The sequence below is a fragment of the Loxodonta africana genome, chromosome 2, assembly GCF_030014295.1.
Source record: "Loxodonta africana isolate mLoxAfr1 chromosome 2, mLoxAfr1.hap2, whole genome shotgun sequence".
NCBI classification, from domain to species: domain Eukaryota; kingdom Metazoa; phylum Chordata; class Mammalia; order Proboscidea; family Elephantidae; genus Loxodonta; species Loxodonta africana.
The window spans coordinates 216589552-216601677 of NC_087343.1; the positions used below are offsets into that span (position 1 = coordinate 216589552).

The 12126-nt window shown below is 36.9% G+C and overlaps 1 protein-coding gene across 3 annotated transcripts in view; it reads left to right on the forward strand.

Annotated features, from left to right (window-relative positions):
* Positions 1-12126, forward strand: part of DYRK1A (dual specificity tyrosine phosphorylation regulated kinase 1A) — a 146442-nt gene that overhangs the window by 41617 nt on the left and 92699 nt on the right. For 2 of the 3 annotated variants that reach the window (XM_023559093.2, XM_064279454.1), the window contains exon 2: positions 8763-8848. In XM_023559093.2, coding sequence (XP_023414861.1) covers positions 8839-8848 — 10 coding nt within the window. In that variant the 5' untranslated portion in view covers positions 8763-8838. The other variant, XM_023559096.2, reaches the window with a different exon arrangement.

Here is a 12126-nt window from a genome sequence, read left to right on the forward strand (position 1 = left end):
ATCTTTGGTGGTGGGGCCTAGAATCTGCAGTTTTAGAAACCTCTCCTTTTGTTTCTGAGATATCATCAGGCCTGAGAGATGCTTAATTTTAGGAGGCATCTGTGATATCTAGGTGTGTAATAAAGACTGGACCAAGGTGATTATAGCTGGCATGGAGAGAAATAGAAACCATGAGGTGTTTTGAAAATTGAGAGTACTTGGTCAGACCATTTAGAGTAGATAAGTCCACCGCTTCTGCCGAGGTCACTGAAGTATGGTGGTGCAGGGGACAGGATGGGAAGCTAGACAGGTAGTTGCAAAGCGAAGGCGATGAGGATGCGCTGTTGATTTAGCGACTGAGGTCGACGGCACTGGGTCGGCTGGAGGTAGTCAAGCGGCACTGTGGGCAGACACTGCCAGCAGGTCGTTGGACTGGATATTGAGTGCAAGGTTAGAGTAGAGAAAGAACAGAGTTTGAAACTATTAGTGTAGAACAAAGCTTTGAACATACTTCTTTCTGAGGGAAAGAGAATGTGTAAAGATATGAGTCGAGGGGCCAGGGGCTAGAACTGGAGCTAACACCTGAGGTTAGAACTAGAAGGATGACAGGTAAGGGAAGAAACACGGAATAGTTGAAGAATAACCCATACTTGGAAATACAAGACCAAATTTGAAGAATTTTTAAGAAGGTATCATTTCTTTGTAGGTTTCACCAAAATGTAGCAAGGAAAATAAGTAAAACTAAATGTATTTTACTACTCTTAGTAAAGTAATAGGCTTGTTGGAGGAAAATTTAAGCTGTTAATGACATTATTTGGTTATTTCTGGGCCTTGCTATTTTTCTGTATTTCTGAAATGTAAGGATAATTAAAAGTAGTGGTTTATAAAGTTATATATAATTATACATAAAAGTACCTATAACCAATTCAGCATATGGGTGTGTATGCATGTATTATACTTTAGACCATCCTAATTAGAAAAGTAGGTGCTATCCGAGAGGTGGGAACACAGTGGTTTTCCTGATTATTGGAAATTGGAATGCATTTCTTGCAAATAACTTATGAGAAGGGCTTGCAGCTGTTGATTTAACCTAATCATCTTAAGTCCTTTCTGTGTGATAGATACTGTGTGTTGAGGGGGCATGTACATGACTCAGATTACCCCCCGAGTTTCAGGTCAACAAGGGGAACACAGCTATAGATAGCTCTGAGCACTGAATCTCAAGCTTTTTTGATTTGCAGAGCATCTGGAGATGATCAGGACACTGCTTTTTAATTCCTCTTATAATCTAGGATCGATTTGAGTAATAGAAAGTTTGAGTATGTTATGTGTAGTTGATAGATCACATCTGTAAGCATGCACATCAACAAAAAACAGTTGAAATAATCTTGTTGGCCCTTGGTATTTTGTTCATATAACTTTGCTCCTAATTCCTATTAGTAGATGGTTAGAAACATGCTCCAAGGTTCAAAATTTATGGTGGTGAAAAATTGGAAGCAAGCCAAATATCCTGCAGGAGGCATTTACTGGAAGTAAATTTACATCTATGCATTGGGGTACTATGTAGCTACTAAAAATGATGATGCAAATACAAATTCTTGATGTAAAGATGTAAACCTAAACAAAAAAGAGCAAGATTTCCACAACAAAACATATTCTAGGGTAAGCTTTTGTTCTTTACACTTAATTTTTTTCTAATAATGATCATGTGATACTTTATAATCAGATAACGGTCTAAGCCTGTTTATTTCAGATAGAAACGATGGGAGAAAACCTTGGATTTTTAAATTTCGAACGAAGAAAAGACTATCATTATTAAATTCTAGCTTCTGAACAATATAATTTCACACAGTGGTGATTGGATATGCTTTTAAGGCATGTAGTTCTGATGGAAAATGTTCTGGCATGGGTGAAAACTTGATTCAGCAGGGAGTCCAAATAGAATGAGGAGGACCTTAACTAAGAAAGAAGAGGAGAGATGAGGCCAGTCTGAAACATTTCTGAGGTGAAATCCACCTTAAGAATTTGTGGATTGCATGTGGGATAAGGAAGAGGAAAGAGTTCTAGATGATTAGGGTTTCAGTTTGGGAAATTGTGCTAATGGTGAAACCAAGAGTTTAACCTTAACCAAGAGTGGGAAGTGAATTTTTTTTTTTTTCCTGGTCTCCCTGGTCTTTCTCTCCTTTCATTTTGAGTTGTGGCAAAGGGTGAGGAGATTATAAATTCAGTTGAATTTGGTGCCTGAGAGTAGTGGCTTTGGGGTCAGTTTGTTTGGGTTTGAATCCTGTCTCCACATTTAGTCAGGTGTGACTTGGAGCAGCCTTAATTCAGCTTTCTGAGCCGTTGTTTCCTTACCTGTAAAATGGGACTAACAGTGCCACCTACCTTATGTGATGAAGTGAATTAAAGTAAAATATTTAGAACAGTGCTCTTTAAAGATACCACAGATGGAGTGAAACAGTAATAAATGGGAGATTCAAGTTTGGTTCACTGGGCTATTGGAAATGTGAGCCTAGCACTCTAGGGAGAGGCAAGTCAGCTTTATAAAAATGTGTTTAATTCTGTACTTAATATTGACTTTGAATCAACTGTATTAGCAATGAGCTTTCTGGAACTTGGATCTGCTTGTTATAAACCAAACAAAATCAAACTTGTTGCCATTGAGTCGATTCCAACTCGTAGTGACTCTGTTACACGAAACAACAAAAAACCCCCCCAAAACCAAACTCATTGCCACTAAGTTGATTCCGACTTACAGGGATTCTATAGGACAGAGTAGAACTGCCCCTTAGGGTTTCCAAGGCTGTAAATCTTTACAGAGCAGAGTGCTGCATCTTTCTCCCACTGAGCGTCTGGTGGTTTCCAACCGCTGACCTTTCGTTTAATAGCTGGTTGCTTAAGCACTGCACCACCAGAGCTCCTTAACCCTATTGTAAACCACTGCTGTTGAGTTGATTCCGACTCATAGTGACCCTATAGGACAGAGTAGAACTGCCCCATAGGGTTGCCAAGGAGCGCCTGGCGGATTTGAACTGCTGACCTCTTGGTTAGCAGCTGTAGCACTGAACCACTACGCCACTAGGGTTTCCAACCCTATCATAGGGACCTTATATATAGTGGTCACTTCCCAGCAGTGGGAGGTGGTTGTTTTCAGGTGCCATCAAGTCTGTTCCTACTCATTGTGACGCAACAGAACTAAACACTGCCTGGTCCTGCTTAGGTTACTGAAAAGTTTTGTGGTCTGAGGATTCATGCTTGAAGAACTCAAAATACAAGAGGATAGAAATTTGTTGATAGACTTGACGGTTGATATAAACCTTTGCCAATCATTTATAAGTATTTTCACATTCACTAAAGGAAGACAGAATAGCAAGCAAAATGAAATATCAGTGGCAGTTTACATAGTTTGAATTAGTGTGTACTTACTGATTATAGCTTGCCCCTGGAAACTTTTTAGTCTCTCCCTTGGCAGTTTTTAAAAATATATTTGTCAGTGTGTTATATACATTGTTACAGAGAATGTGTACTTGAGGCATTTCCCTCCTGATTTGCTGTGTTTGTTGGTGTGTCCAAATATGCTGTACCTACTTTTATCTTATTTGAGCCCAGGCCTAGTTTCGGAGAGGCTGAGTAACTTGGTGCCTGGGAGAGCAGAAGTTCTGGGCAGCCTTTATTTTAACCTCTGCAGGTCTTAGTGCCTGACCGTTCTCCTTAGTGCTTACTCAGGTTATATCAGCTCTTCTCATGGAATTTCATGAGAAATCGCATGTTGCTATTGCCTTTAGCACATATATCTCCCCTATTCCTACCTCCACGATGCCATGGGGATAGTATAACCCAAAACCCAGGTTTATAATCCTTAATGTTCTTCTGTCTTGTCCAAGGCTTTAGTGCAAAAATGAGTCATCTGCTATCAGGTTTACCTTCTTTTCAGTTTGTCTCCTTTTAAGTATGCTGGTAGCCGTCTGTTATATGCCAGAGTCAGAACTTCTCTACTAGACTAACCTTTGAGGAGAACTAGTGTTCCATTCTCCTAAACGAAAATGCATTTACCGGTTAATTTACTTCTTTTGAGCTTTCGTTTTTATTTTATTTTTTTTCATGTTTGGGATGGGTAAGGCAAAAAAGTGAGCAAGCCAAAGCCAAACATACTGCCATCGAGTCAGTTCTGACTCATAAAGACCCTGTAGGGCAATAGAACTTCTGTAAATCTTTACAGAAGCAGACTGCCCCTTCTTTCTGCTCCTGAGCAGCTGGTGGATTTGAACTATCAGCCTTTCCATTAGCAGCCAACCACTGTGCCATCAGGGTTCCTAAAGAGTGAGCACAGGGTCAAAAATCAGACTCAGACACATGTGGATTCCTGCATCTTTATTATGATTTATCTCACAACCGTTTCTGTGGTCTTTATGAGAGGCGTCTTGGCGTGTGGAAGAATGGTGAACTCTGGCGTGGGGGACCAGAGTTCACAAGCTATGACCTTAAGGCCAGTTAATTTCTCTGACCCTTCATTTGCCCAGTAATAAAATGGCAGCAGCACTGCCTGCTGTAGAGCTGTCAGGAGATTAAATGTGTCAGCATCTGTAGAGTGTCTCAGCTGGGTGGCTGGTGCATAGTAAGCATTCTGCAAGGGTTCTTTTCCCTATGGTTTTACTCATAGTTTTGGTGTGATATCACATTCTAAAGTTTTGTGCTTCTTGCTTTATTTATTTTTAAAACCTGTGATTGTTTCTTAGGGAATTTGGGGAAGGGGTGATAGATGTTCTTGCTTCTTAGGTTTTCGCTTGAAATCCCCAATTAGTGTAGGAGCTTTTTCTCTGTATGTCATTTGACCATTTACTAGGAATTAGAATTATACATTTTTTTTTTTCTTGTGGGTTAGGCATGAGAATCAACTTTTTCCTATTTTCTTTTCCCCTCGACTCCTTTATTATAATTCTAGAATATCGCTAAAATTCTTATATTGAAGAAAACATTTTCTTCTGTCGCTTTAATCTGTTAGTGTAAATGAGCAAAAGTTTATAAGAAACGAGAGGCATAATATATAATAATCATTGTAATTTTAATTCATGGAATTACGTTTTAAATCTGTCTTCCCTTGATTTCATTTTTGTACCCTGTCTTTTTTTTGCAGTTATTTTTAACTGGCATTTTCCAGCTCTTTAAATTGTAGATTTAAATTGTGCATTATGTTTTATTTTTTCACATGGGTTAAATTTTTTAAGTTGTGAAATACATATGAGAATATCTGTAATGTGTACATTAAAGGAATAATAATAAATAAAAAACTGTACTTCCACTTAGTTTTTGAAATAAAACCATATCCTTTAATCAGAGATTATCTGACCCATACCTGAGTGTATACCATGTGCTTAAATTCAGACAGCTTGTTGAAATTTTACTTCCTCTGAAGATATGCTGTGGGTTAATTTTATGCAGTGATTTTGAGGCAACTAAAAAAATGGTTTGCAAGTTTAGCTTAAAAAATGACTTAAACTCAGTTCCTGGATTGTTCATAGACCATTGTATTGCCTTCAGCAAAATGTGAGCTAAAACATACTGTAAAAGATGTGTTGAGGATTATGGACCTTCTTATGGGGAGGCTAGTAGATGCTTTTCATTAGCATCTACATTTTGCTCCCTAATTTTTAAATGATTCCATTTGAGATGGGGAGCCTAATTTTTAAATGATTCCATTTGAGATCAGGGAGCGGGGGAGGTAGAATGCATTGCAAAGTTTTCTCAGAAAAATTAAAAAACATGACTGGATTTTAAAGCTTTTTTAGAAAGGATATTGTATCTACAATCTGTCTGCCAGGCACATTTAGTGTTTGGTATTATCTACTTATTGTCGTAAAACTGTGACCTGGTATAAGCAATTTTTTCTTGAAAAGGGACTAGCCTGAAGGCTATATGGAATGAATAATCCCTAGAATCTTTATTTAAACAATCTAAGGTCAAGCATTCTGGAGTTTATTATTACCCAGTTTATGATGGTTAGTTGCTACCTGTGTCGGCAGCAAATTCTGTGACTTGTGGAGACACTTCATCCTTTGCTGAAGGGTGCTTTTGAGATGAATAGTGATTAATGGATGACATTTCTAAGAGGTGTCAGTTTTAGGGTCAGGCAATTTTGATGCAAGTTCCTTACCTTTAGATTTTGGATTTCAAACCGTAATGAAGTAAATTGGCTAATTTTTTATAACTTGTAATAAAATAAAAAGAATTCTAACATCTTAATTGATTTTGCTTCTTATGAAGTATATGAATAATACCTATTTCTGCTGAAACCATTAAAGTTGACAAGGTGTGGTAGCATTCTAATATTGTGATATTTTATAGGTAGAATATGATGTTGAGAGCTTGAAGAACTTGATTATATATAGTTCATAGCTATTTTCTTTCTCCATGATCCATACTAGAATTTTTAAGACAGACCATTTCTAGGGGAGAAAATTCCTAGAAAAGTAGGTCTTTACAGTAAAAATAATTTAATCTAGATTTTCTAATTATTGATTATTTTTGTAAATAAAACTAAGACAGAATTTTAAAGTCTATCCAGGAGTCCCTGGTGGTGCAAATGATTAAGCGCTTGTTTACTAGCCAAAAGGTTGGCAGTTTGAACCCACCCAGAGGTGCCTTGGAAGACAGACCTGGTGATCTGCTTCCGAAAGCCTATAGCCTTAAAAATCCTATGGAGCAGTTCTACTCTGCACGCATGGGTTTGCTCTGAGTTGGAATCAACTTGACAGCAGATAGCAACGTTTGACCACTCATCCATCTATCCAACCATCCACTCAAAAAATTGGGTACCTTTGTCTAGGGTTTTACTTGAAGCCATAGCAGTATCCTAACTGGGAATGTAGTTCTTGAAAAGTGGATTCTGGATTATAGTTGATTTCAGATGTAGGCAGTTCCCAATTTTCAAATGATTTATACATTTAAGCCTCAGTCCCTGAGCTTCTCTTCCAATGAAGTGCCTGCTCTTGCTGTTATTTGACGTATACACTTGGAGATTTTAAAGAACCTAGGAGTTCAGAAGTAGAAGGAGAAATAAGTGAAAGCAGAAAATAGTTTTGGGTGATAAATATAGATTCAAATGTATGTAACCACTTGCCTACAAATGTTTTTCTTCAGACTGCCTGAGTAGTATTTTATTTTGCAACACCACTTGGAATTCTACCAATTAGAGGTTCATTTGGGCTAATTAGCATCCTTATAAGGAGCCCTGGTGGCACAATGGTAAAAGCACTCAAACTGAAAGGTTGGTGGTTTGAACCCACCAGCCACCTTGAGGGAGAAAGATGCTGCAGTCTGCTTCTGTAAAGATTGTTTTAGTTAGGTGCCATCAAGTTGGCCCTGACTTTCAGCGACCCTGTGTGCAACAGAACGAAACACTGCCCGGTCCTGCACCATCCTCACAATTGTTGGTATGCTTAAGCCCATTGTTGCAGCCACTGTGTCACTCCATCTTGTTGAGGGTCTTCCTCTCTTTTGCTTACCCTGTACTTCACTAAGCATGATGTCCCAAATATTACAGCTTTGGAAACCCTATGAGGCAGTTGTGCTCTGTCCTGTAGGACCTCTATGAGTTGGAATTGACTCGACAGCAACAGGCTTACCATCCTCATTGAAAATTGCAAATATTTGTGTGGATTATTTCAGTACGGTTGATTTCTTCCCTAACACCTCAAAAGAACTACACTGAGGCCATTGAAACGTTGGTTGGTAATTTAGGAGCATAGAACTACTTTTGGAAAGCAACTATTAAATATAAAGCAGAATGGTTGGGATGCCACAATGTAAAATTTAGAGGATTATAGGCATCAGGATTGAGACAAAGGTGAACAACGTAGAATTTGTCCAGGTAATTGAAGAATCTAGAATTGGATAACTTTCTGTACTACTTTCCCCCTGCATGGTCCTTAGTAATATCTTTTGGAATCAAAAGGTTTCTTTTGACTAGCCTGGTCTTAGCAAAATTTCTTCATTAGGAGTAGTTATTAAATCTACAGTATCAGTTTTAAAAATAAATTTTTCGATTCTACCCATTTATAAATTAGATTTTAACCTGTACTTTGTCTCTTTGGCTGCTATCGTTTGCTCTTAGTCGATAACAGTGATGAGGTTGCTTTCACTTTCTCCTCGGCTATTATGAAAGTTGTTGGTCAATCATGGAATAGCAGTGGAAGCACTAAGTAGAAAGTACTGTAAAAGAATTACAGTAAATAAGAGAAGCCACTCTGACAGCAGGAGGGTTTTTATATAGACTTAGTGAAACAGTTCTGAGAAGTGTCTTAGTACTTAATTTACAAATAACTTTTGCTAGATTGACATGTTGTCTTTCCTGTAAAGTAACCTTCGTTGCCTGCTTTGATAGTAAGTCACTATGAAAAGTTAACTCACCTTTGTATTGATTCGCAAATTGATGGAGATTACAAAATGTAGATTTTTTTTAACATTAATAATAGAATAGCTGAATAAGTCAGTGTTTGTTCCATACCTAGAAATGCTTGAAGATTTTGTTGGTAGCATGCACATTTAAAAACTGTTTTTATTCTTCCTGACAAATACTTTTTTTTATACACACAAAATTGATTTTGATTAATGAAGGCTAAGGAAAATTTTCAAGTAAGCATAACTCAGTGTTAGTAAACATTTTGAAAATATGGAGTACTTCTATCTGTATGTTTTGGGGATTGTAGTTACGTGAGATATTCCTCAATTAGGGGTAATTGTCTTGCATCATTATCTCTTATCATAATCTGTTTTTCTTCACACAGTGTTATAGTTTTGCTGCTGGACTCTTCCCTCCCTCCCCCCACCCCATCAGGATGATATGAGACTTGAAAGAAGACGATGCATACAGGTGACTCATGTTTTGAAATACAGTAAAACTATGGTTGTCTGAGAGAATGTGGGGACTGATGATATATTTGGAACGGCCTGGTTTTTGATAAATATCCATTAGTATGGGTGTGTTGAGCGGGGGGAGATTACTTAGATCAGTAAATGCCGAAGGTAGCTGGGATATTTATTAAACTTGGCTTTGGGACTCAGATTGTCTGATAATCAGTGACTTATCGTGGTGTTAGTAGAAATAGAATATACTGATTGCTGGTGCTTGAGGCTTTTAAAAGTGGATGGTTGGTTAATGCTTTGGTGGAAATTGAATTATTTCTGTTAATAAAATAAATATCCACCTTTATGGTTGAATGAATGTCTCCTGCAAATCCTTATTAGAATATAGCAAATCTTTTAAAGGCATAAGGAGTAGATGTTAGTAATGTATCTTTAATAAAGCTCAGAATATTAATAGTATTCCATGCAGTTGTTTGATTCGTTAAGAAAATCTGTGTCTGGGATTTTGGTTTTTCTTTACTTGTCCCTTGCCTTTCTCAGCTCTCTGTCCCTTTTCCCTTCCTTTCTTGGTCCCTCTCTCCCTTTTGCCATTTGTATTTATATAGGAGAAACAGTGTGAAGGTGCTCTTGAAAGAATATTTTTTTATTGCTTTATAATTAATTGAGGTGATCTTATTTGTACGTGGAAAAATGGAGGCTATTAAATATATGGCTCTGTTCAAACTCTAAATAACGTTTAAACGTGTAGGTTCTTGAGAATCAGGCAGATAGTGAGGCATTCTGATGAACCAAGTGATTTATATTTGTAGAGTCCGTAGGTCTTACTTGGTTATGAACTAATATCTGAAAATGTGGCCTTTAACTGGAAGAGAAGTAACTACGTGAATGTTGAATCTTGAATAGGTATCCAGTTACATTGTTGGTATAGCTGTTAAAGTTTTTGTGATCCGTTCTTGTTCTTGGTGATACATCTTTTCCAAAAGGAAAAAGTTACCATTTTTGATGTTAAAGTAGGATTTTAAAATTTAATGTTTTGAGTGTACCATTTCATATGGAGAAACATGCTTGAATATGTTTGTGAATTGAATTATAGATAAACTGTTTTAACAATCATGAGGGACTTGTCTGTAAGAAGCTGATGGTGAGTCTTTTTTTAAGTCAAAGGTAATTGAGTAATAATCATCTCCCGACTGTGTCTCTCTCTTCTACATGGACACGTGTGTACGTATGTATTTGATTGTATGTATTAGAAGTACACCGATTATGCGTTCTTTCTGAGGGCCTCGTTAAGGTCAACAGTATGCCAAGGCTGAGTACGATCATTAGAGAGAAATCAGTAGGGATGTTTACAGAAAGTTCTTAGAATTTTATGAAAATTTTTTGCTTTCAGATTTTATAAGCTTGACCTTTTGGTGCAGGAACAGTTTCTCAGCACTGTCCCCACTCCCGGATTGTTCCTTGGGCACTTTACTGCACATTGACTATACCAAGTAGATGCTCACTTTCAACTGAGGTCAGTACAGGACACAGTATCTTTGAGGGATCTCGTAGATCTATCCATGGCTAGTATTGATATTGGAGATTCTCCTCATGAAATTTTGAGGTGGCAAAGTTGATACTTCTAGTTTATCCTCAAAATATGAAGGACTCTCAATTATTCCTTTTTCTTGAAAGACGGCCTCAATAGAATTAAATTAATACAGTTTATAAAGGTTATCTGGTTAATTTTATGAATGTTAGAACACAAGAAAAATTGAACAAAGATGAATCAGATTTACAATGTAATCCAATCTCTTACTTGACATTGTATTAATTAAAAATTACCAAATTTTTTTGGCATATAAGAGAAAAAGATCTAGCACTCTCTTAAATACATGTACTAGCTGTTGGTATATTTCCCGTTTTAACAATTTGAAAGTTAATTTTATGTTAAACAATTAATACTTTTTGTAATCATCATTAATTAATGGAGGGGTTAGCTCCTGTACTAGCTAACTGTGTTCACGTTTATTATTCTTCAGCCAATAGAATGCTTATGCATACTTGAAAGCTTCTGCTTTCACCAGGCATTGTTCGTGGTATTGTGTTATGCTGGTTAGATGTAATGCTGAGTTACTCTTTCATACCATCCCGTTGATTCGGGGATACTAGAAAGGACATTAAAGTAGGCATTGGCTAATTAGTCTGTCAGAAACCAGAGCTTAAGAATAGATTTTGACTGAACACCAAGCTAAAGTCAGACTTTGGTGTAACTCACATAAGTGTGTATATAGGTGTTTAATTTTAGGGTTCTTTTTGTATGTTTTAAAAAATATAATTAGAACATAAAGGAGATAAAATTAAATTGTCTTTGGATGTTTAGAAGACAACAGCTCATTTGTGTGACTAACATTTAGCTAGGATTTGCTTTACCAGGTACTGTAATAGGTACTCTGTCTACAAGGATAAATTACATAATTCATGTCCTTAAGAATCAAGAAGTACATTTCATTTGGGGGAGGTAGCAGATATGTAAACAAATAAATGATGCCGTGGATATTAATGGTACATTTTTAAGACTTAGCTCTTGAGCTCAAGGCACCTTAACTAAAAACAGAAAACACCCTCTGCGTGATGGCATTCATAGTAAAGGCTTTGAGGACACCTACATGCTGACGTTAATAAAATGTGTTTGTGTCCCTGCCTTCTCTCCTAGTTCCAGACTCACATAATTGCCTTCTGGATGCCTCTCCTGCACAGATCCCCGCCCTGTCTCCTGTTTATTCCCGTTATCGATGAATGATATCATTTTACCCAAGCACACTATCACACTATCATCCTGGAAGCCACTCTTTCCCTTTCCAATCAAGTGGTAACCAAATTCACTGTAGGATATAGAATCACTTATTTTTTAAGCTTAAATTTAGAAAATACAATACCTCAGAGATTACTATGCACATTAACAAAAGGCTCTTACATGAAGAAACCTGCTTAACCTAGCATTTCTTCAGTTTATTTCATTAAGGGACATCCACTCTTTTATTTTGATTTATACCCATCAGCATCCCATGAAATAATTGGGAAAAGCTGTCAGACACAACAGTTGATACTATTTTTTATTTCGTTGATGTGGACTTCTTTAACAAGCAGTAATGGTTTTTTTTTTTTTTTTTTTTAATTAATTTTAGCGATATGCTACTCATTCTAAAATTTGGAATAGTTCCAGAGCACACAGAACTATAACTTTTTTTGGAGGTGAATAATCTTAGAAACTTATTTAAAATGGATTGATGTGTTCATTCAGTC